General features: G+C 42.6%; 1 protein-coding gene across 2 annotated transcripts in view; it reads left to right on the top strand.

The window, feature by feature from the left end:
- COG2 (component of oligomeric golgi complex 2) overlaps positions 1-25616 on the top strand; it is a 47597-nt gene that overhangs the window by 12696 nt on the left and 9285 nt on the right. For both annotated transcript variants that reach the window (XM_069484575.1, XM_069484574.1), the window contains exons 2-11: positions 414-575; positions 1884-1949; positions 4174-4254; positions 5832-5935; positions 9643-9751; positions 10299-10478; positions 12264-12388; positions 15651-15777; positions 19516-19655; positions 24153-24214. In XM_069484575.1, coding sequence (XP_069340676.1) covers positions 414-575; positions 1884-1949; positions 4174-4254; positions 5832-5935; positions 9643-9751; positions 10299-10478; positions 12264-12388; positions 15651-15777; positions 19516-19655; positions 24153-24214 — 1156 coding nt within the window. The remainder of the gene's footprint in view (positions 1-413; positions 576-1883; positions 1950-4173; positions 4255-5831; positions 5936-9642; positions 9752-10298; positions 10479-12263; positions 12389-15650; positions 15778-19515; positions 19656-24152; positions 24215-25616) is intronic.

The raw sequence follows: 25616 nt of genomic DNA, 5'->3' as shown, positions 1-25616 counted from the left end.
GTGCTTATCTCTGTAGCATGAAAGTTTGGGTGATTTTTTTACTCTCTTTTATATAATTCTTTGTTGCTTGAAAGTTTTATATTGAACATTTATTCCTTAAAATTAAGGGGGGAAAAAAGCTATTTCTATTTTGAGAAAAGCCTAATTGAAATGTGTCATTTTGAAAAATAAATTCACTTGTAGAATTTAGGCAACAGAAGAGAGTGTTCTGGGTTGGGGCCACTCTTCATGTTGCCTTTATAAAGTGAAAAAGCACCTTTATGTTATCATGTATAATCAAAGGTACTTTCTTCCTGCAGCAATATAGCCTTGTAAATTATTAGAATGGGCTTTCTCTCTTATTCTTTCTCTCATTTTATTTTTATATGTAATGTATCATCACAATTTTTTTCTTTCCTGGTTTTATTTTTCAGGAAGATTTCGATGTGGATCATTTTGTGTCTGACTGTAGGAAGCGGGTACAGCTAGAAGAACTGAGAGATGACCTGGAACTCTACTATAAACTTCTTAAAACCGCCATGGTCGAACTCATCAACAAGGATTATGCAGATTTTGTCAACCTTTCAACAAACTTGGTAAACTTTAAATCCATGATTCCTACATTTGCATACACACCGTTTCTCTCTCACTCATATTTATTTTTAAAAGTGCTGAGTGTTTTTAGAAATCTTTTAGTTGACTTCCCCCCAGATGTTTGAAGAGATCGTTAAACTTATTAATAAAAGAACCAACCTTTCTAGGTATACATTTTTGAATTTAGTTTTTACTCATTTAAGGCTGTTACAGCTTGAATATTTTTGAAGGAACATTAACCAATATTGATCTTTAGGTCTTTAGGAGGTTTGGTTTTATAAAATTTAATAATTTGTCATGAACATATAAGTTGTTTGTAAAAGTAGTTTAGAAGTGCTTGAGCTTTAATACTCCCAAACCTTGCCTTTTAGTGGTCTTGTTCATATTTTATTTTGCTTTTAAATATGTTTGTCCAAAGAAGTAAGAAAGTAGCCATCTCTATGGGAATTTTAAGAAGCATTTAAATTAATGAGCTGTATTTGCCTTTGGGAAACGCACTACTAAGTTAAATGCTCCAGTAGGATTAGAAACCCAGAAAATTTTATTTCCATTCTATTTACTTTGGATTTTCCCCAAGAGTTGTAATATTTAGGAGAGAGATAATCCATCAGAATTTCACATTAGCTAGTTGATGATCGTATAGACAGCTATTCACCTCCAATTAAAATTTTTCAAATTCATTAAAAATTTTTATCCACAGGCAAATTGTGCATAAGGAGGTTTTCATTTATAATGACTTCCCTCATTTTTATAGTTTTCATGTATTATCAATAGGTTTTTTTCATATTCTATCAACACTATGGCAAAATAACATTTATTTTGTTATTTAGCAATATTTGGTTGTGTTTTTTTCTTTTTTTTTTTTTTTTTTTCTTTTTTTTGAGACAGAGTGTTGCTTTGTTGTCCTGGCTAGAGTGAGTGCCGTGGCATCAGCCTAGCTCACAGCAACTTCAAACTCCTGGGCTTAAGCGAGCCTACCGCCTCAGCCTCCCGAGTAGCTGGGACTACAGGCATGCGCCACCATGCCTGGCTAATTTTTTCTATATATATTTTAGTTGGCCAGATAATTTCTTTCTATTTTTATTAGAGACGAGGGGTCTCGCTCTTGCTCAGGCTGGTCTTGAACTCCTGACCTCGAGCGATCCACCTGCCTCGGCCTCCCAGAGCGCTAGGATTATAGGCGTGAGCCACCATGCCCGGCCCTGGTTGTGTATTTTTGTTGTGCAGAAAGAATAACCTTAGTTCTGCTTTGATCATTAAGTAGATACTTGATCGTGATGTGTTTGTGCCAATGTGATTTTTGCCTTTAGGTTGGCATGGACAAAGCCCTCAACCAGCTTTCTGTGCCTTTGGGACAATTACGAGAAGAGGTTCTGGTGAGTTCCCCAAATAAATAATTTGCCATAAAGCATGATATGCTTGTTTGCCTCTTCCTTGGAAGAATTCCTTTAATCTGTTAGGCTGTTGTTTGTTTGTTTTTTGAATGGTTAGTAATTACCGTACTCACCGCCAAAAAAGTTGTGAATGCTTCTGTATTTTTTGCATGTGATGCCACAACCTAAAAGACGTGTTTGATTTGAAGGTGACAGATTCTCAGAGTAGACAGCTTTGAAATGTGGAGGGAAGAGAAGACGACTATTTGAAAATTCAACTTGTTAGTGCCACCTCGCTCATATGTAGGTAGTCACCAACTTAGGAATGGCTTATGTTTTAAAAACTTGTAGTTTTACAAGTATTTTCCCAAATCATATTTTATGTATGGTTAGGTTCCTAGACCAATCCTCAAAAGGTCTTTAAGCCCTTATGTAACTGAAGTATAACATAAAATCAATGTAATATCTAATAAGCATGGTATTTTAATGTTTCTCCAAGATAACGCCTGCTGTGGGGATGGGACTCCCCACTTCTAAGCCACTGGGGACAGGGATTCCATCTGGATAATAATAGGGGGGAGTTTTGGCATCATTTCCAACGGAAAACTCTGCTGCCCACCCTGTCCTCTCCCCACCGGCCCCACCCCCAGGTCTGTGTCAAGGTCCCTGGGCCCCGATGAGCTGCCGTAAACTTGGTGCACTGCACCGTCATTACGTGTGTAAGTCACCACTGCGTCATGCGCAGCTCAAATGGCCTTATGTACCTAGCCCCTAAGACAGTGCCTGGCACGTAGTAGGCTCACAGTAGATGACATAGTAAACATTCAGTGCACGTAAGTGCTGAAAAAAACGTAAAATAACAGAAATGTCAGTGCTTTGAAGTCCACAGAAGGAGTAGGCAAGAAATAACTTGTGAAAGAGAGAAGTCTTGAGCTGTGCCTAGAACTAGCAAATATTTTTGAATGTTTGTATCTTGTTTTGATTTTTTAAAAAACTTGTTAAAGTACTTTTCCTTGGAATGGAATGGAAGTGGTTTTTGTGGTTCACTGTCGGATTTCACACTGGCCTCTGCATGGCCGGTGTGGCCGGCATGGCCTCCCTGCCTTCTTTTCGGCGTCCCTCTTCCTTGTGAAGATGGGGTGTTTCCTGAGCCTCGGCCGTTAGCCTCCCACCCTCCTTCGTGAGGCGGCCGCACTCTCCTGCCTCCTGCCGACTCTGTGGATGACTCACACCCGCAGGCTCTGGTCTCACCTTGCCACCCGCCAGCATCGAGTCCCCTCCCTGCCCCACACCTATCTTTACAGCTGCTTTTTGTCTACTTGGTTTATCCATAGACCTGCCCTGCCCTTTTTGACTTCCAACTTACGAAGCTACTCTGTGAGGTTCTGAGATCACTGTGGGGTGAGACTGTTTCTGTCTTGGTCATCATGGTACCCTCATTGGCTTGCGCAATGGCTGACAGTTAATAGGTGTCTCGTACCACTTGTTGAATGAATGAATTCACTTTTCTACAGAATTTCTGTGATTTGTCCAGTTTATTCTATTGTTTCCATTACCTTCATTTTGGCCCTAATTTCTAACTGTCTCACACTTGGCTTAATTCATTAGAGCTTCTGGACATGTTTCTCCACCTGTGACCTCTCCCTTTTCCTGGCCATTCTCTTCCTGACTTCATTCCTAATTTTCCCAAAACAGCATTTTCATCATGATATATTAGTGCTTAAGACATATAGAATTAGATTCTAGTCTAAAGGCCTTATCTGGGCAAAGTTGTCCTAAATTGACCCCTTCCTGTTTATTGTACTTTTCTCTGAAATGGAGCCCGCAGTGCCCCTGGACGTGTGCTCCACTGGCCCTGAGCATGTCGTGCCAGTTCTGTCTTCCGCCTTTCGTCTTGGGATGTCTTCCGTTCCCTGTACCAGATGGCCCTGTACTTTGACTCAAGTTATCCTTTCTCTACCCTGATCACCTGCGATGCTCGTTGTATATGTATTAATTTCCTTTTGGCAGTTAATCCTGTGTGACCTTGGCTTTATATGTCATTTTGCCCCTAAATCATGAGTACCCTAAATAGCAATTGTATCTAATGTTTTGTAATTTTGTCAAGATCTGTATAATACTAGCCCACAGATACTAAGTCCTGTGGAATTGAAATGATATGTACATTTCATAATGTTACAAAGCAATTTCTACAGTACACTTTTGTTTTGTTTTTAATTCTTTAAAGAGTCTTAGATCATCTGTCAGTGAAGGAATTCGGGCAGTAGATGAACGAATGTCTAAACAAGAGGACATTAGGAAAAAAAAGGTATGCTCCAGTATTGTAATATTAAAGCATTGACTCACTCTAGCACTTGGTAGTAGCAATCACTTTTAGACATATGGTCTGACTTCGTCTTCCTGATACCGTTGCGGAGAGGAGTGTGACGTCTGTCTTTCACACGTGGGGACCAGTAGCTCCGCAAGACTAGTGAGGGGCAGAGCCCAGGTCTTCTCACTCCTGGTCTGATTAAAGTCCTGTGAACAAGAGGGATGGCGCAAAGTAATTAAATTTTTTTTAAAAAAAAGGCAAAGAAAATTGCATATTCTTCTTGTGCTTTATTTATGGTAGCATGAACATTTTTAAAGAAAGCCATAGATTTCTATGTCACATGCCGGCTAACATCCCCTCCTTGCGTCTACTCACGCCTTCGGTCTTGTCTATTTGAAATAAGAAGACAGAACCTTAGAGGTACCTGAGTGGTCACTAAATTAAAATTCCTCTTCAAGAGAAGAAACAGTAATAACCGACAGTGAAGCACTTGAAAGTTTTCCGAGCACATTATTTTTTCAACACCCCTGTAAAGAAGGTGTTTTTATTCACATTTTAGAGGTTAGGGAGTAAGTGGGCTTTCTAAAGCAAGCTCTTTTAAAATTCTACTGGAGGTTTGTAGTTTTGGAAAAAGGAGTGTGTTGCTCTCCAGCGTGGTGTTGCTTTTTTTATTTCTCCCTTTATATATTTCTCTGTATGCACTGCCTTTACTTTGCAGTGGTCCTACGTTTTTCTGATTTTTTGTAATCATAATTATATAATGGCAGAATTGGAAGTAGAATTGAAGACTTCTAACTCTAGCCTGATGCTTTCCCCAGTGTTTTCTAGATTTCTTTACTAGCACGCTTGTTTAAAATCTCAGGGAAAGAAGCCTCTGCTTAATGCTGCTTTAGGTCTCTTCTCGGTTTTTGTCCAAAGATTCAGGAATGTAGTGCGTTGCTAGAAAAGATTGCCAACTTCACGAAAGCAGAGGGTTTTTGCCTGTTTTATTCGCTCATGTCCCCAATGTCTAGAAGAATGTCTTGGTTCATAACACATGCTTAATAACTATTTGTCAGTGAGTGACTTTGTATTTTTTTGTTCTCTTGAGGGTGAGAGTTTTTAAAATGTTTCTCAAACTCTTTGATAATATTTGCCTTGTGTAATAAATGTCTCTAATGAATTGCCACTTAGGTATTTAGGTGTATGATGCACATACACCTAAATGGAAGGATAAATATGACCAGAAACTAAAATCAAAACATGAAAAAAGCATCTTAAGAATAAATGTGCCAAAAGAAAGGTTCATTTAGGAAGGGAAATGAAAGAAGGAATAAGAATGCAGAATATAAGAAAGCAAAAAAACCTAGTTTTTTTAAAACTAGAAACTAGTGATCAAAATTAAAATATGCTTGTCTTAGCCAGAATTAAGGTTTGCAGTCTTCAGAATTCAGTGTTATGTAGAAATATTCAAAATGTAGAATGCTGTAAGTCTGCATTCACTTCTGGCTTTGTGTTTTCCTGCACTTAGGATGACAAGATAATTAAGATTAATCATCATGATAACATTTTCCCGTTAATTTTTATTTTTATAGATGTGTGTGTTGAGACTTATACAAGTTATTCGATCAGTTGAGAAAATTGAAAAAATCTTAAACTCTCAAAGTTCTAAAGAAACGTCTGCACTGGAAGCTAGCAGGTAAGTACTTTTTCCTAAATAACACATGAATTAATACTTCACCCCCAGCTAAAATGTTTTTTTGAGTTAGAGCTCATTTCTTATAAAAACGAAATCAAGTCTATGGTTTAATGCTTTTATTTCTATTTATTTTTATTTCAAAATATCACGGGGGTACAAATGTTTTGGGTTACATGGGTCGCTTTTGTAATGCTCGAGTCACGGCATAAGTGTGCCCATCACTCAGAGAGTGTAACCAAGTCTGTGGCTTAGCGTTGTTCAATGTAGCTCAAGAAAAGTAGAGAGCATGAAATGGTGAAGTTCATGGTACCTGGTGATATGAAACCTTGATGGTTGCAGGCCACAGTGCCAACACACGCCTTTAAGGAAATCAGACTTTCTGGGGCAGATTTTTGTTTTTGGAATTGCCTTACCCATGGATTTGCAAAATCCTTATTGATCTTCAAGATGTAGAATAGCATTCATCTTAGATTTTTTAAATTACAGTTGATGTATCTTGAAGTTCAACATACACTAACATTATATCATTAAGAAATAGCTCAGGACATATTTAGTTGAAATTTATACACAGCAAAGAAAAAAGCTTATGACATAAGAAAAGGTGACCATTTCTGTTGTTATACTGTATTTTTCTTACTATCTTCCTACTCTGAATTTAAAATCAGCCAGATAGTGAGTGACTCAGAAAGTGGGTTGAGTGGATCATGTCAGCACTAGCGCTTATCACAGTCACCCTGCGTGGAGCCCGTCGGCGTCTCCTGCTCTCTCGCACCTGCAGCTTTCACAGCCCCGGCCTGTCCTCGCCCACTCGGCACCTCGATGCCTTCCTCCCAGCTTCCTCTCCGTCTCTGCCCATTCCTACTCTGTCTCTCCAGGGGCCCCCACTGCCCCCTTGATGCCAGCTTCCCCAGGGCACTGTTGTCGGCGCCCCACTCTTAATCAGCACCTGGGCCCCCTCCTCCAGCCTCATGGTTTTCACTGCCCCCTTGAACGGTGCTCTCCGGACAAACCTGTAGTCCTCGGACCCACGTCCGTCTGACTGCTCGAGTCTGTTTCATGTTCTGTAGGCGCCTCACACTGATCTTGTTGAAAACTGAACCCATCACCTTTCCTTCCCTCCCTCTCTCCGTGGGTAAAAAATGTCACTCTTCTCTTTCATTCCTTGTCTTAGGAAATGATACCTGCATTTCCTTCAGTAACCAGGCTAGAAATCTCAGGGCTCATGTCTCCCTTTCTTGCATTCATCTCCTCCTCCCATTCACAGGGAAGCCCTGTAGGGTCTTCCCTTGTGTCGTCTCAGACTGAGAGATGTCATCTCCTCCCTTCTAGCTCTTCTTCCATCGCCCGATTTCAGGCCATGGCCTCCTCACCGACCCCTCATCTCCTCTGGGACACGGACTCCACGCTGCCCGGTTGATCTTCCAAATATGTCTAATCTCATCTCACTCAAAGTCCTCCAGTGGGTTCTGAATGTTTTTAGGGTGAATGTTAAATTTGCAAAGCACCCTTTGCCACTTCTCCTTTATTTCTCACTAAAGCTGTTAGGAACTCGCTGTGGTTCCCTAACTGCCATAAGCATTGCTGATTTCAGCTTTCGTAATTTAATGTGTGGCCACGCGTCTGTACTGAGGGCCCTTTCTTTCCCTTCCACCTCCCCTTCACCTGCCTAATTCTTTTTTGTTCCTTCCAAATCCAGCTCAAAACGTGCTTAAAGTGTGGAGAGGCAGTTGTTCAGAATACTGTGCTAAGTGAAAAAATGCAGGCTATAAAACAATGTGGATTTGTTTTTGTAAAATTTATTTTCTATTGTGTTGGATACTGTTGATCCTTTTTGCTTTCTTTAAACTGTGTCCCATTCAGTTCTATAACAGAATGTACAAACAAGACACTACTAAGGTTACCTTTTATAAAACTCGATTATAGGACCACCTCCCCCAGGAAGTCTTCCCTGACCTCTCTGATTTAGATGTTTCATATCTGTGCTTCCATCTAGGCCTCCTAGCCACCTACCAGAGAACTTACATGTAGTCAACCGTTGATTGACTTCGATGCTTTCCCCATCAGTCTGTAAGGTCCCTGACATGAGGGGCCAGGTCTGACTTGGGTTATACCCACAGTGTTCTAAGAAGAGTTACCGACATCACCTACTAGTGAGGAACAGGCTTCCGATTACCCCAGTAATGTCTTTCTCTACCTTCCTTTGGAATGTTCCGTCTTTAATATAATAGACACTGCATTCTTCCTTGCTCTAATCACCTTCCAGGGGCTTTTCTTTAATTCATGTCAGCAAGTTTGAGCTGTAGAGAAGGTAAAACCAGGGTGATATTAGTGAATAGTAAATATATCATGCTCGTTAGGCCAAGAAGTGTTTGGATATAAATAACTGACTAACACGAGGTTATTGAGGAAGAAGGGAAATTCAGGACAGAGTTAACTTTTTCGGTTGGCCACATTGGGCAGGTACTCCCCTCTCCCTCTGAACTAGTCTGGATGCCATGGATACAGGGCTGGGTAGACCACTGATGGTCTCAGTGTGGCATTTTGTACGTCCTTTTGATGTGGACGTTTTTCCTCCCTAACTGATCATCCTATACCATGAGATACAGGATGCCTCAGCACAGCCCAGCAGGGGCTTCAGGGCCTTTATACTTTCTTTTGCTATTTTTTTTTTTTTTTTTTGAGTGGTGTTGACACTTTATAATAGGTTTTAGGGGGAAAAAGTGTATTTATTGAACTTTGTGGCAGATACACAAATAATGTCCTCTCACTAGGGCCCAGAGCATACAGATTGCTCTTTCAGCTGTTTGGTAAATGTAAAAGAAGCTTAAAAGAAGATATTTTGAGATATTTTGTTGCTGCTGGAGGGCCAGTTTTATTTATTGAGGAGACAAAATTTGATATTTTTAAAATAGTGGAGGTATTTAGAAGGAGAATGAGGCAAGTAGAGAAATCGAAGAGGATCCCAGTATAAAATAGGATAGGATGAGAGAGGGAAGAGAAATTAAAGATGCAAAAAGGGCCAGGAGCAGTGGCTCACGCCTGTAATCCTAGCACTCTGGGAGGCTGAGGCGGGTGGATTGTTTGAGCTCAGGAGTTCGAGACCAGCCTGAGCAAGAGCAAGACCCCCGTCTCTACTAAAAATAGAAAGGAATTATATGGACAGCTAAAAATATATATATAAAATTAGCCAGGCATGGTGGCGCATGCCTATAGTCCCAGCTACTCGGGAGGCTGAGGCAGGAGGATCGCTTGAGCTCAGGAATTTGAGGTTGTTGTGAACTAGGCTGATGCCACGGCACTCTAGCCTGGGCAACAGAGTGAGACTCTGTCTCAAAAAAAAAAAAAAATAAAAAGATGCAGACAGTCATGAGTAGGGTAGCTTGGAGAAGGTGGTGGAAACATGCAGTTGCACCCATGCTGGCCTGGCCGGCCCTGTGGCTCAAGGCCAGGCAGCGTCAGTAGCTTGCGCTTAACCGATTTCCCGTTGCGTCTAGAACGTGCCGTGCATGTGGCTTGTAGAGAACATGGACTGATGGCACAAAAGGCACTTTAGCTTTTCATGTTGTGACAGGGTGGCCATGGGAAATCACTGTGGTGAAAGTGAAAGGATCGTGGGTATTAGAGCATCACATTACTAATTGCATGATGTATTCTCCTGTAAATGGAAACCTTAGGAATTAAATTTCTGTAATTGTGGTCTCTACTAGCCCACTTTTGACTGGACAAATTTTGGAGAGAATTGCCACGGAATTTAACCAGTTACAGTTTCATGCTGTTCAGAGCAAAGGCATGCCCCTTTTGGACAAAGTGAGACCAGTAAGTGTTGTTTTGGATTCTCACAATTTGGTGTTGAAGAATTTGGTAAATAATTTTGGTTTAACCTAGTAATGCCCCTGATAGTAATTGTTGATCTGTTGAATTTTGAAGCTGGCCTTGAATTTTTTTTCTGTCTTTGTTTTTTGGGCCTACTTCCTAAGTGCCACACATTATAGATTTTGGGTGAAGACCTAGTCACATTCTCTGAATTATAAGGGTAAAATTAATTCTGAAACATATTTAATTTATCCAAAGCCCTTAATTGGGCTTTAAATCCATGATGCTTATCATAAACATTGACTCTGTAGCTTAAGGGGAAAATAACTTTTTTCTCATTCTGTAATTTTGTCTAATTTTGATGCAGCAGAGATTTACTCATAAAGAGATTGTGGGGAGGAGGAGGGATTCATTGTTACTCTTCAGGAAATGTTAGTATTTTAATTTTACATATATCTTCTATTGGTGTAAGAGACTTGCTGTGTACATATTTGAATTTTTAGAAATTGTTCCCACCGGAGCTTGCTTTCCTTTCCGTGTTTTCCTGCAGCGTATTGCGGGCATCACAGGCATGCTGCAGCGATCGCTGGAGGGGCTCCTGCTCGAAGGCCTGCAGGCTTCCAACGTGGACATCATCCGACACTGCCTGCGGACGTACGCCACCATCGACAAGACGCGGGACGCGGAGGCCCTGGTTGGCCAGGTGCTGGTGAAGCCGTACGTGGGCGAGGTGTGTGCACCTGCTTCGGCAAACATTCAGAGTCCCCGCTCTGTCTTCAGCTCTTCACTGGGTGCGAAGGATATAGGAAAATGCGACAGAGATCTTTCTGGAAAGATTCTTATAGTTACTGCGGCATCAGCTGTAAGAAAGGGTTGGTCCCTGTCGGTTACAATTGGATGGCAGGAATTGGGTGTGCTCTGGTATGTTCTAGTGACACTGTGGCTCAGTGTCACCTTAACTTAGCAGAGGTGAGAGTCTCACTGGGAAAAAGGTAGCGTCAGAATGTTTTTAGGTCGATTTCATGGTATGTAAATTATACCTCAATAAAGTTAAAAAATTTTTTTGAACCACTGTTCATATGGGTGGAATAAAATAATTATACAGTGACAACACGACAGTGAACAAGGAACATGGAGAGAGGGCTGGGAGCGTGGCGAGGTGTGCGAGTGGGGAGGACAGTGGCACAGCCACAGGCTCCAGGGAATACGTGCCATTTGGCCCAAGTCTTGAAAAATACGGAGAAGTTTGCTGGGCCAGGAAGGAGAGACGAGGAATATTCGAAGACGAAGGACTGTTAGGGCAGATGAGCAGAGTAACACCTGAACTCCAGAACGTGGCTACCAGCATCCTTCACCTGTCAGGATACAGCTAAAACACAGACAGTAACATATGGTGAAAGTGTAGTGAAATGCAGGAAGTGAGTATATTCTGCTCAAGGACAGGTCGTGGACAGGTTGTGCCATATAAAGATGTTGGTGCTCAGCGGTTTTCTGACATACAAACATAGCAGCTTCATCTGGTTCAAACTGATAGAAGTCGCAGAGCCTGTCCTCAGGGTTTGGGGACTTTCTTCCAGGGCCTGTCAGCGTGAATATTCTTTCTGTCCAGTAGGTGCAAGAATTATACTTACCAGGACTTCAGGGTGAAGGTCTTTTATTTTTCAAAGGGGAAAATTGAAACCCAAGATAATGAAATTTAGGGATTAATTTCAGTAATCTTATTGGCTTCGTTAGGATTACTAGAAATAATCCTTCAATTCCCTCTGTATCCTAATAGGTGAAGGGTATTATCCAGTGTCCTTCACCTATTCCATAGCTGTGTATTCCACAGCTGTGTATTCCACAGCTGTCTCTATGGGGTGAAAAAAATAACTACATTATTTATTAGTAAGTGAAAATATTTTAGTCGCTGATTTATGCTTTTGTTTTTCACTGAACTGAATCTGGTGTGCTAAATTAATCAAGTATTTAAAGTTTCAGTGGCATATTAAATAAACCATAGCCACATCGTACTTTATTTAAATTGTATACTTACCCTGTCAATTCATTCTTGACTCCCAACTTGATCACAAAAAATAAAATAATAAATAAAATATATTTTCTTCCTTCAAATCCTCCCTTCATCTGAATGATGGTAGAAGAAAAAGCCAAGATGAAGACAGTGAAGAGCTGTAGTGGGGAATTCTATGCTCTGCTTTAAGTCTTTTTTAAATAGGTGTTGTTTGATTTTCAAACTCAAAGGGAAGCAGATTTGCGTGTGTGGTTTATCAGGTCAATCTTTGTCACTGAGGCCTGTGTGTCCCCCACGCTCAGAACTGTCAGCCTAATCCTAGGAGCTGGTTCTGAAGGGGACCTATTATCTACCTCACCATTTAGAAAACATGTCAATGGGGAAGGAAGGTGTGAGGAAGCATATTTTTAAAGTTTTCTTTTTCCTCTGAAGGATATAGTTCATACTTCCTTTTTAAATGTTTTTGGTTTTTTGTTTTTTTTTTAATGATATTCCTTTTAATAGGTGATTGCAGAGCACTTTGGTGAGTCTCATCCTGGTGGCCTTCAGATCCTGTATGATAAACTCCTGGAGTTCGTTCCCCATCATTGCCGCCTGCTGCGGGAAGTTACTGGAGGAGCCATCTCAAGGTAGTTTAAACGACCTGCTTAGACGCTGCTTCCGTCTTAGGGAGCTCACCTGTTCACTGCTAGTACACGGCTGATCTCGATGTCTCATGAGAACTGGATCCGTCACGAGCCCTGGTATTTCACTGTTCCCACCCCCGCTGCTGCGAGGCAGGTTCCATCAGCCTCGTTTCACGGATGGGGACACGGATTCGAAGCGAAGACCAAGGACTGCATTTCTGAATCCAAAGCCTGTCCTTTTTGCTCTCTGCGTTGTCTTTTTCCGAAATCTAGTTTGAAATCGAAATTGCTTTTCTTTTGTGATGCTAATGTCTAATCTGTCTATAAATGTCAATTCGGTCTAATTTGATAAATTTTATACTAATTGTGAAATCATTTTCAATTTTCCCTTTTATTCAGTTTTTTTCATGACTTTCCACTTCTCTTTCCTAAATACCCCATTGCTTTTCACCATTGCCACTTCCCAGCCCAGGCCTTGCCATCTGCTGTCCAGAGTGACAGCCTCCCCACCTGGCCCCCCTGCTTCCAGCCTCCCCCTCTCAGTCCAGCCCTCGGACCCATCACATTTACCCCAAATTCTGAGTTTCACAGACTGCACCTTCTCATAAATCTTTAGGAGCTACTCAGTGCTCCCAGGGGATGATCCAGGCTCCTTGGCACAGGGTGTAAGGCCCTTTGCGACCTGACCCAGGTGGCTCCACTGCGGAGCTTGCCCTCTGCGCCCCGAGGTGCTCCGCGCACAGTACCTTCCTGTGTCCTTTGCCTTCTTGTGACACCGTTGCTCCACACGAAGCTCCAGCTCAGAGACCCATCCCTTATGCCAACAGTCAGCGTTCGTCGTGTCCTCTGGGTTCTGGGCCGTGTTGCTTTTGCTCCTGTGGAGGACTGATTTCCACCTTCCAGCACGGCCACCCGCGGCACTGCCCGCATCTCCCCACCTCTCGACACAGGGTCCTGGAGACAGCAGCTACCCAGGCAGTGCTTGCAAAAGGGAGAATTAGGCTACTTTTACTGATAGAAAGGCAAATGAGGTCCCTGTCTTCGTGGAGCCAGCGATGTATTTGGTCTTGAATTTTTGATCTTTGCAAAAACCTGGAGTGATCAGTACTGCTGCTTGGCCTTTGAAGTGCCCACTGTTTTCACTGTAATGTATCAGATGAAGCCCAGTTTTGCCTCTTTGTTTAGTAATCATGAGGATTTAGTGGGATTTGGGGATGAGAATTTAGTAGAAGTCATGGTATAAATTAAAGAAGCCACAGTTATGAAACAACCAGTCATTAGATTTGGCAGGGCGAATCTTGGTCCTGAAATGTCATTTCAAAGCTTTAGAAGTTCTTTTCCACAGTTCTCAGTGTGGCAGGATTCATGTAGAAGCCCCTGAGATGAGCGGGATCTAAATTGGACCTTGCTAGCTCGTTTTCACGTGCTTCCAGCCCCTCGTGAACGTTGTAACTGGCAACGCCAGCAGCACTCGTGGTTTTTCAGATGATCATCTGTGTCAATGTTAATCTCACAGGATTTTAAATTTCCTTTTGTGGCTTTAATTAGACATTAACTTTGAGAACAAGGAGATCTGGTTGTTGAATGTGGATTGCATTATGTGTTTCTGTAGTTTACAATTCTCATTTTGACGCCTGTAGTCCCAGCACTTTGGGAGGCTGAGGTAGGAGAATCACTTGAGGCCAGGAGTTTGAGACCTGCCTGGGCAACATAGTGAGACCCTGTCTTTACAAAACTAAAAAAAATTAGCAGGGTGTGGTGGTGCACCTGTAGTCCCAGCTGCTCAGGAGACTGAGGCGGGAGGATCGCCTGAGCCCAGGAGTTCAAGGCTGCAGTGAGCTATGGTCGCGCCACTGAGCTCCAGCCTGGGTGACAAGAGTGAGAGCCTGCCTCTTAAAAAAAAAACCAATGACCTCAATTTTGTTCTTTCCTTCTTCAGATACCTTAACAGAGCTCGCTCTTGTGATGGAAAGCATATATACACTATGTGGAATTGGATATGGAGGAAGCAGGCATCTCCTTTCCCTTCCTCAGCCCTCTTCTACCCCCACCCATAAATTTTTTTATCAATGCTTAGGTGAAATTATGATCAGATCTTCCTGGACAGTCAAGCAAAGCTTCCTTGATAACCTATCTGTGTTGATAATTTTTGCTAAGCAGGAAAATTATGAAAACTTTTTTTTGGTTTATTTTGATACTTACCAGAATGTTAAGTCCCAATTTGATATGACAGACTCCCCATTTCAAAGCTAAAATAAGACCATACATAAAATTGTTTACCATTTTTAAAAAGTTAACTTAAATAGATCATAATATTCAATACACAACCATCAATGTGGGCAAATGAGTGTGATGGTGTTTGCCTAGAAGATGTTTACATGTCCTTAAGTTCGTGAGAAACTTAAGGAATCTGCCTTGTTTCTGTATTTACTTAGTATGTAACCATTATTAACATAGGATGTTTACTATTTGCTAGGTACTATCCTAAATGCTTTACAAATGTTAATCCTTACAATGACTCTGTAAGATTGGTGCTATGATCATTCCCATTTCAGAGATGAAAAAACCAAAGCACAGAGATGTTAAATGATTTGCCCAGGCTCCAAGGTTTGAACCCAGGTACACTGGCTCTGGAGTGCATGCTTTTATCTCGTGCTGCCTTTCATCCGAGTTTGTGAATTAGGAAGCCAAAGTCCAGTGCTAAACAAACAAACAAACAAACAAATCAGGCAAGCACAACACATTAATCTGTTACCAGTTTTTTGTATCAAGATTTGTAATCAAGATTTTACTTGAAACAGCCATAGAATTTTAGAACTGAAAGTAATCTTAGAGATAACTTAATAAGCACAAAGCTGTTCGTAATGGATACATTTATACTGTTGTAGGCTTTGGTGGTGTTCAGGTTGGATGTGAAGATTGAGTTTCTTAGACGATTGTACTTTTTTCCCAAGATAAGAGCACAGAAGGTGGTGGTCTATTTTAGAGGGAGAAATGGCACCCAGGAGATTGTATGTAGGGTTTTGCCTTATCCTTGGCACTAGGTATCGGGGTTGGGACCCAGGACGTGTGTGAGGCTCGAGGAGAGACTCGGAGCAAGGAGTAAAATAGAAATTTGAGTCTAGAAACCAACTAACTGTCTTTAAAAAAAGGTCAAAATAAGTTTCAGGCTGAAGACCTTTTAGTAGAAGCACCACAGTGGAAATGCTCTTTGTAAATAGAAGATTATGGTCTACTTTACTGAAATTTTGCTCTTATCTTACAGTGAGAAGGTCAATACTGTTCCTGGGTATGACTTTTTGGTGAATTCTGTCTGGCCAGAGATAGTGCAAGGATTAGAAGAGAAGCTGCCCTCTCTTTTCAATCCCGGGAACCCCGACGCGTTTCACGAGGTAACTTTTCCCCCGTCGTCTGGACTCTTGAAGATGTTAACCTGAGAGTTTAGAAAAATCACATTCTCTCCTACACAGTCTTGGTTCTGTGGTTTATCAAAAATAAAAATTTGACTTGTGAAGTGAACATTTACCTTAAGACACACACGTTGTTTTACCCAGGTCTATGATAGTTTTAAGAATAAGCACATGTTCGTTTTAGAATGTGAAGTGTAATTCAGTCTAGATGCAGTTGGGACTGGATGATATGTACTTTATTTCCTAACTTTCTTAAAAATGTCCTAAGGGCCATTAAAAGCCAGTGTTTTTGGAGTTGTTTCCCATGAAAAGTTATTGTACATCTCTACTGTATAATTTTAAAGGAAAACAAAAAGCACGGATTGGATTTTAAAATGTACTATATAAACTTTTTTTTTTCTTTGAGACAGAGTCTCGCTCTGTTGCCCGGGCTAGAGTGCCGTGGCATCAGCCTAGCTCACAGCAACCTCAAACTCCTGGGCTTAAGCGATCCTCCTGCCTCAGCCTCCCAAATAGCTGGGACTACAGGCACGTGCCACCATGCCTGGCTAATTTTTTTTCTATATATTTTTAGTTGTCCAGATAATTTCTATTTTTAGTAGAGATGGGGTCTCGCTCTTGCTCAGGCTGGTCTCGAACTCCTGACCTCGAGCGATCCTCCCGCCTCGGCCTCCCAGAGTGCTGGGATTACAGGCGTGAGCCACTGCACCCGGCCAAATGTTCTTTATAATTAAAAAAATTAGGAAGCCCTAATATTTATTTCCTTTTAAAAAAGAAAAAAAACCATGTTATCAAGATTTTATGGTTCGGATTTCAAAAGTGAATTCCTGAGTCTGTTTCCCGTTGTGTCATTTTTAAAGGCAGCACCTGGTGTCGTGGCTAAGATGGAGGCAGGTGGCAGATCCCAGCCCCGCCCTCCTGCTGACCACTCTGCCCGGCCTCTGCGTGCCTCGCTTCCCTCTCCTTCCCGGACTTTGGTTTTTGGTTTTCTTATTCAACGAGACAATCTTTGTCTGTTAATTAGGTAGTTTATTAAATATACAATGACAGTAATTATGGGTGCATTTGGGTCTGTCTTGGTACTTCGTATTTGTCCCAGTTTTCTTCCCTCTTTTCCTTCCTCCCGTCTTTTCCTCTGCTCTTCCTCTTTCGCCTTCTTTGTGTTTTAGACTTTTGGGGATTGTTTTCCTCCTTAGTCTGTGTTTTCGCTTTACTGATGTAGAAGTTATGCCTTCGTGTCTGTATGTGTGAAGTGACCGTGGTGGTTACTGAGCAGAATCCGAAGTCCATAGACGTTGCCGAGCCCCCCCTGGAAGAACTCAAGACTGTGGGGCCAGTCTTCCCTCCTCATCGCACGTGTTACTGCTTCCAGGCTGTTCCTTCTACTTTGATTATTTTATCCTAAAAATTAGATACTATTTTGTATTGTTGAGTCAGCATCCTTGAGAACTGCCCCACATGCCGTCGTTTCTGTTGCTCATTATTCCTCCATGGTGTCAGCCCACCCTCCTGGGATCCCTTTCCTTCTTCATGAAATTCATCTGTCAAAAGACTTTTTAGTAAAACTTTGTTGATGATAAACTTGATTTTTTTAATAATAGACTCTCAGTTTGTGTTCGTCTGAGGATAGCTGTAATGCTTTTACGTTTGAAAAGTCATTTTGCTGGGTGTAGAATTCTCAGTACTCTGAGCTTTGTCTTTTGACCTCTGTTGTGAGTACCTGTTAATCTAGTTGTTTTTCCTTTGTGGTTAATGTCTTTTTCCTCTGGCTGCTTTTAAGATCTCTGTGACTTTGATGTGCTAAGGTCCACGATGAGATGTCTAGCATTAACTTCTTTTTATTATTATACTTGGGATTTGTTGGTTTTCTGAATCTGAGAATTGGTGTCTTTCAACAGTTCTAGAATATTTTTATCCATTATCTCTTCAATTGTACTTTTCTTCCTCTGTAGTCCCCTTCTAGAACTGTTGATTAGACCTGTCTTTACTACATTCTGGATAACTTCTCAATCTTCTAGTTCAATAATTCCTTCTCCAGTTGGGTGTGAACTCTTTTCCACCTGTACTTTGACTTTCCAATTTTAATTATCATAATTTTCATTTTAATTGTTTTTTGTAATCTGCCCAGTTAGTTTGCTTATTAAAGTACAGAGAGGCACGAGGTAAATGTGGATAGCCTGGACCTAGGGGACTTCAAAACAGGGAAGTAAACAATGTCAGAGCCCGTTGTCTCAGAAATACACTTCCTGTTCTCTCGGCTAATTGTCTCATGTTATAATACATTGACTAATAGGATTGTGTCGTTTCCAATAAATGTTACAACAACTTTTGTCATTTTAAAGTGGAGGGCTTTTAAAATGAGATGCCATAAGCAGAGTGAAATAATAGTTTTCAGTGCTAGCAATTCAAGATGCTTTACCTTTTACTGTACTCTTTAGAGAATTGTGTTGATAATGTTAGGCTCAGGAAATGTTTCCAGAAATGAACTTTTCTGATAGAACTTTGGCTGTAGAGTTTTAGACCAATACTTAACATTTGCAGGTGCAGTTTCAAGTTTCTCTCCAGAAATACTTTCAGCTTTAAGCCTTAATGTCCAGGTGTTTCTCGTGAAGAGGAAAATATGTTTGTATCCCTTTAGCGTCTGCTACCTGCAGAGGTACAGTTTTATCTCGAAGGAAGGAATAATCCCTCTCTTTGTCTCAACTAAACACACCTCGACCACCCTCAGGGGCTACCATAATGTTGCTCAAGAGGAGTCTAAAAGAAATTTAAAACCTGTAGTTTTTACTGCACTAAAATTCCTGTCTAAACATAGACTTGAGCATATTTAGGTTAATGGTTTGACGACCTGGGATTGAGCCCCTTTTAATGGAGAAGTCCAGCCAAAGTCCAGCCGTGCTGTGCACGGAGCCCAGGGGCTCGGGGAGCAGAGTGCCCACAGGAGGATGTGCCCCTGCAGTTTGGCTCAGCTGCCTGCCTGGCTCCCGACTCCTAGCTTTGTCTTTTGGGCAGGTTCTCTCTGAGCCTAAACAGGAGAGCAAACGTCATCTGTAAAATGGAGGACGATAATAATAGTAGTTACCTTCTAAGGTAGTTTTGTGGGTTAAATTAAAAGACTGCAATTGTAAGTGCCGCGTGTGGACGCTGAGTGCCAGGCGAGTGTCAGCTGCCACCTTCATGGTGTTGCTGGATCTCCCTGCCAGTCTTCCTGCTGCTCATCTGCAACAGTGATGTGATTACTCACGTGGTTTGATCCTCTTTCTCTCTCTCTCTCTCTCTCTCTCTCTTTCTTTCCTTTTTGAAATTTTCTCCCCCTCCTCCTCCTCCTCCTCCTCCTCCTCCTCCTCCTCCTCCTCCTGGAGAGGACAATGAGTTACACCATTTAGTCTGCTGTCTACTCCAATTCCAGTGGACTGGGTGAAAGTTGCCCTAGAACAAGAGCACTGTCATTAGAGAGCACCGGACTTAGCACACCTGGGTTTCAGGTGGGCTTGGCTACGTGAGACCTTGAGCACGTCACAGAACCACTTTGGGCATCACTACCTCATCTTTAAATGGGGACACTAGAAGGAAGGTGTAACTTGTAACGTCCCTGTTAACTCTAGAAACTGTGTTTCTGTGTGTTGATCTTCTTTATCTTGATTAGTTTTCAGCATATGCTCCAAATTCTGGGGTTAGTTTGCTGACAATGACAATTCTGCGTGTTTGTTCTTATTTTAGAAATATACCATAAGTATGGATTTTGTAAGAAGATTTGAACAGCAATGTGGATCACAGGCCAGTATAAAAAGATTAAGAGCACATCCCGCCTATCATAGCTTCAATAACAAGTGGAACTTGCCCGTTTATTTTCAAATAAGGTTAGTCATTTATTCACCCGCACCTCCACCCTTCTAAAGCAGAATTTGAATGCCACTTAAGGATGTTGTCTCCAATTAGTAACTCCCTCTCTGTGATCATCATATGATCCTTTGGGTGACAAAATTGAAAGTGGAAATGTACAAGAAGTAGTATGGTTGCCAAAGTCTGGCTGGCATGATGGAAAGGTAAGTTGTATTTTTTGGTAATTGGGAGCTCAAACACCAGACTGGGAATGAGCTGACTCCAGGCCCAGCCTCTTCCCACACGCTGTGTCCTCGTTCACTGTGACGAGAGAGAGAAAGTAGGAGTTCTGTGGCAGTTCCTTTGTTCCCTTCTCCCTGTTTCATCATCTGCCTCAAAGAATGGGTCTAGCCCACGTCTGTTGTTTTTGTTCTCTGCGATATTTCTCCCCCAGAGGCAGCGAGGAGAAGCGTAGCTTTGAGTTTTCTTTGCAGCTGATTCCGTATATCAGGTTATGAGAATCCTCTTTATTTTTTTAGCTCCCCTTATAATCTTTGTGACATTTGCTCTGTCTTTTCTGGAAAATAGTGACATTTTTCTTCCATGTTCCATGATAACATCACCTGTGTCAATTAGTGATTCTATAAGATACTTGGGGAAATTTAAGATAAAGCCTGAACAACATATATTGCACTTGAAAATAGATGATAATAGCCATTTTTGCAGATTCTCTTGAATGAGGTCGTGGTAAGTTCCTCCGTAGAATGGACTTGAAATGCTCTTTGAAGAATGACAGAATTTAAATTGCTGAAGGCTTTCATTAATGATGATGCAGTCTTGCCCCCCACCCCCCTGCCCCCCGAGTTCTGAAGAATAATTACGGAGAGGGAAAGACACCGAGAATTGGGGACCTTGATGGTAATTGCTTGAGATGATTGAGAGTGTGTGTGCTCATCTGCTGGTAATGAACTCCCAGCACTCAGGGAAGCAGCGTGGTGCCTTTCGCATCCAGGGCGGGGTTTATGCTTCATTTTCCAAGGTCACATCGTCATCTCTGTTGTCATTCAGTGAGACATTAAGGATTTGCTCACCTAAGATATCCATGGGCTGCACTGGAACTAGTTGTTGTATGACAATGGGGATCAAGCTGGGGCAAGAAGCCCCTTTGATTCCTGGGCAGGATTTAAAATAGCGAAGCATCGTTTCATAGAGTAAGACTGTGCTAGAGGGTGTTTACACTTCCCCATCCCCCTCACAGCCCAGGTTTGCAGTTAGATTGCTTAGTTTCCAAATGTCATCACATCACAGACATACTCCTCTGCCTGCTGCCTCCAGACTCCTCTTTCTTAGTCCTTTTCCTAAGACCCCGTGACCCACGCTCGGTCACCCCACACTGCCACGCCACCGCTGCGCCTCCTGTTTCCAGCCCACGCACCTGGCTCTGCCGGGCTGGGCCCCACGGTGACAGCACAGCCTCCCCCCGGCTGTGTGTCCCCTCACTCCGCGTCCTCTCAGAGCTGCTGGTTGGGCCTTAAACCATGTTGACACTCAGCCAGTTCCCTGAAAGGCTTTTTTATGTTCACCAGATTTTAGCTTTAAGTAGTCAAAGGGTTGATTAACTTTTGTTTTGAACTGTTTTATTTTAAAATTTATGAAATTTTTCAATATTGTATTTGAGTTATGAAGTATGGGACTTGTTTTTAGTACATCTGTTTTTCCATCTAAAAATAAATTCAAGTAAGACTTTGTAGAACTTTTCTATTGATTTTTATCGTGTTGGATTGTTTACTCGGAGGGGTGACAAGAAGTTCCGCAAACATGGTTAAGGGCAGAGTTGCATTGTCATCAGATTCTCTTCGGGGTCATTTAAAGTAAACCTGAAGACAGTGACGTTTGACATTTGTCTAAGAAGAAATACCACCGTGACACATGTCAGTGACAGATTCCTGCCCCTGGATCTGACTCCATACGCACATCCCGGTCGTCTTCAGGAAGAGCGGCCACACCAACACCACCGTTCTCCTGAACACCCCTGGTGTCCCTCGCTATCCCTGAGACCCCACTGTGCCTACATTTCGTCTGCCCTATGGGCGTATTGGAAAGTAGGGTGAGGGCTTAGTTTCTCATAGGAAGAAAATAGATGCAAATGTGACTAAAACAGCCTCCAATTATCGTGGATCAGTGGCCACCTGGAAGCTTCAGGTAGGCCCTTTAAATGCAGAAGGCTAAGTTCTAGTCTGTTGTGTGCGTGTGTTTGTTTTTTATTGAACTCTTTCTAGAATATGATGTACTCCCAGAACGTTTGCACGTGTGTGCTGTGTGTGTTATGTCCAGTCTGTGCTGAACAGGATAGATCCCCGCGTGATGCGGGATCTGTGTGGTACTGAGGTCCAGGTGGCCCTTCGCTTCCCTGTCCCTGTTCCCTCCTCCAACGTGCACGTCCACCGTGCAGACGGACATGCCTGACAACGTTTCTGACACGTCTGAGCAGAGAAAAAACCAGCACCCGCTATTATTATTGCCATTGTTAGTTTTTGTAAGTACTTTTATGTTATTGTAGACCTGTGTTGTTCATGGAGGAATATATCTAGAGACCTCCCCCAAACCCAAATTTAAGAATTTGCAAATGTTAGTATTTGGGGTTGGCTTCCATGCATACATCCTACTGAGAGTAGAATGGCATTCTGTGTGCGCGTGAAAACCACAGCATGGCTTTTCAGATTTCACCAAAGTGTTCTCTCTCACTTTTTGCCATTTTCTAAGAAGTGCGATTTATTGCTTTACTCCTAGAATTATTGCACAGCAAAGTGACACAGGGGCTGGTCCCGGGCTCCTGGCCAACGAGGCACAACTACGTCAAGTGACTTAGGCGATTTTAATTTCTTGTGTCTTTGCACTTACACACAGACAGGCAGAACGTCTGTGTGAAAGGCACAGATATCAAGGTTCTGCTGCATTTTTTTGTATTTTTTCATTTGTGTGCTTATCAGAATTATCATAAATGTACGTGTAACTTCATATTCTATGTCTTTGCCTAATACTAAATAGTACTTGCTTTTCCTTATCGCTTTATCGCGCCAAGCTTTCTGCTTTAATGCCGCATCCCGGTCCACTGAATGCACCACGATTTACATAACCATCCCCTCGCTTTTGGCTCTTGAGGATGCTTCCAGCTTTTTCGTGCTGTAAACAGTGCGTGCCAGCTGTCAGGCCTTTCCTGTGTTATGGAGGCTCTGTATTTTGTAGAGATTTTGAAAAAAGGCAGAGTTGGAGGTTGAACTGGTTTGCCGGTTTGCTGCCCAGCTGCAGAGCAGTTCCTTCCCCCTGTCACTGTGCTCAGTGTCACTGTTCCCTCCTGCTGCTGCCCCTGGGCCAGTCCCCAGTGCCCGCTTGTCTCACTTTCCATCTGTCACTCGTTCCTTCTGTGCCGCTCAACTGCAGCTTGGAGAGAGAAGCCTTTTGTAAGCTGCACTGGCAATTAAAGAGTCCCTTTCCTTCCGTGGTGCAGACAGGACAGCTACAGGAAGCCAGCCATGATGGCCCGGGGTCGCTGGGTGTCTTGGGCACTCAGCCGTGTTGCGTAGGGCTGCTGCTTTTATCTGGAATGCCGTTCCTTTTACTCTTCAATCGCCTTTTGCTCGATCTCTGAACTGCTTTTTAAAAGCACCTTTGTACTATCAGAAGACCAAGATTATCAACTGGATAAACTGATCATAAGCGTGTGTGAGAATTTGTTGCTAGCAAAGGAGCTAGCAGGTGACGGAAACTGTGCTGGGACAGAGGTATGAAACGGAAGAGTTATGTAGTTAGAAAACAGAATGCCTACGGACGCAGCTAGTCAAAAAAATAAATATATAAAACAGTTACATTTCACAAAGTCACAAAAACATACCCATATCTGTTATTAAAACCGACGTCTGTGACAGGATGATCTGGGGTGCCAGGTGGGCCGGCTGTCATCAGGGAGACAAGCAGGCCCACCTAGGAAGCCATGGAGCAGTAGTGACCAACAGGGCAGGTCCCAGGAAAGCAGGACAGAGAGTCAGCGGAGATTAGAAGAGCACCAAGCAATGAGTCCTAGTGGGAACCGGCCGCTGCCAGCGATGTTTCTCCAGCTGCAAACGCAGGTGCAGAACACAGCTGTCTCAGTTTGGGCCATTTCCTTTCCTGCCGGGGTGTTAATGTAGAAGGATTCGAGAAACCTGAGTTTTATGGCCTTGAAGTGATTCGATGGTTATACCAGGTGGAACTTACCACGAACACCTTCTTAATGAAGAATTATGTGGCAGTTTGTTTAGTTTGATAAATATGGGCTTGGTTATGATTCAGACCAGCTGCAAATAACCGAAACCTTACATAACAGTGGTTTAGTCACGATTTCTTATTGAGTGAAAAAAAAACAGCCTGGAAGAGTAGGCATTCCAAGGCTGGACTTACCCGCAGTCGAGGGGAGGAAAGAACTGTTAGGAGAGTGGACAGGGAAAGGCATGAGGCAGAGTCAGAAGCACTAATTTGTGTTCTTGTTTTTATCCCAGATTTAGAGAAATAGCGGGGTCCTTAGAAGCAGCACTTACAGATGCACTGGAAGACGCCCCAGGTAACCTCCTTAAAGTGATAAATGGAAAGATGTCACTAATTGAGTTTGTTAAGCTCGCCAAGTCATCTAGAGCTTTTTTTTTTTTTTTTTTTGACAGAGTCTTGCTCTGTCATCCAGGATAAAATGCCGTGGCGTCAGCCTAGCTCACAGCAACCTCAAACTCCTGGGTTTAAGCAATCCTCCTTCCTCAACTTCCCTAGTAGCTGGGACTACAGGCATGCGCCACCATGCCCGGCTAATTTTTTCTATTTTTAGTAGAGACGGGGGGGTGGGGGGGGGTGGGCTCTCGCTCTTGCTCAGGCTGGTCTCGAACTTCTGACCTCAAGCGATCCTCCTGCCTCAGCCTCCCAGACTGCTAGGATTACAGACATGGGCCACTGCACCTGGCCAGGTCATCTCTATCTTAATACCCCGAGGTTACTTTCACCTTTTCCTATCATGCAGTAAATTGGACCTTAAAAACACTTAGTTTCACTTCTTTTTTTTATGAGGTAAAAAGAAACCAAATGTTTTTTTGTTTCACAGACCTTGCTTCACAGAGATGATAAAAAGGATGCTTTAAGAATATAGGGAACAGACCTTATTTTCATTCCTGAATCTATTAATAACAGTCAAAGGATATAGCCTCTAGTGTACTTAAGCAATAGCTGTTTTTTGTATCACACTGGCTGTGATCTGCCTTCCTCTCGTGCAGACGTGCTGGTCTACATGGTAATGGTCAGCACGTTCCTGCCTCTCGCTGAGAATGACTCAGCTGGGGCATGTGCCCTGGGCTTCCCGTGCCAGGGCCTCCCATGCCAGGGCCGCGGCCCTCAGCCTGGGCAGGTCACAGTGGTGGCTACGCAGACCTACCAGAACGTATTTGCATATGCTGCCAGCCTCATTAATTTCTGCATTATGTTGTGTTCCTAGCGACCACAGAAATACCGTGTGGCTGTCATTCCTATAGCCACACAGGTCCTAGGTTCCTCAAATCTCCGCTCTCTTTGCACGCAGCTACGTGCCCTGCAATCTGAACTGCAGTGTTTTAGCTTCAGAGTTAGTTTTCATCTGCCTTTGCCAAAAATGTTTGTATGCAGTTAACTTCCTCTAGATCAGTAGTCAGTGTGTTGAGGTAGAGGAACAGAGAGGCAGACACATGAAATAGAACACATTTGAAACTAATGTTTAAACTCTTGCGAGTCACTGCCACTCCCGCTCGTGTTTGTCTGTTTGGTGTAAAGTACCCACTAAAACATTATTTCTTGAGACTTTTGAATTTCTCTAAAAAAAATTTGTTTCTGAATGCTGTGTATGTTTGGTATTTATCCAAACGCCTAAAAGATAGCATGTAACATTCTAAAATGCATGGCATCAAACGCGTGGAGAACATGGATTGTGGCCACTGGTCATCCGTGGGCGC

Source organism: Eulemur rufifrons, chromosome 11 (genome assembly GCF_041146395.1).
Source record: "Eulemur rufifrons isolate Redbay chromosome 11, OSU_ERuf_1, whole genome shotgun sequence".
NCBI classification, from domain to species: domain Eukaryota; kingdom Metazoa; phylum Chordata; class Mammalia; order Primates; family Lemuridae; genus Eulemur; species Eulemur rufifrons.
Note: the sequence above shows the minus strand (reverse complement) of the source record. Positions and strands in the feature narration are given on the sequence as shown.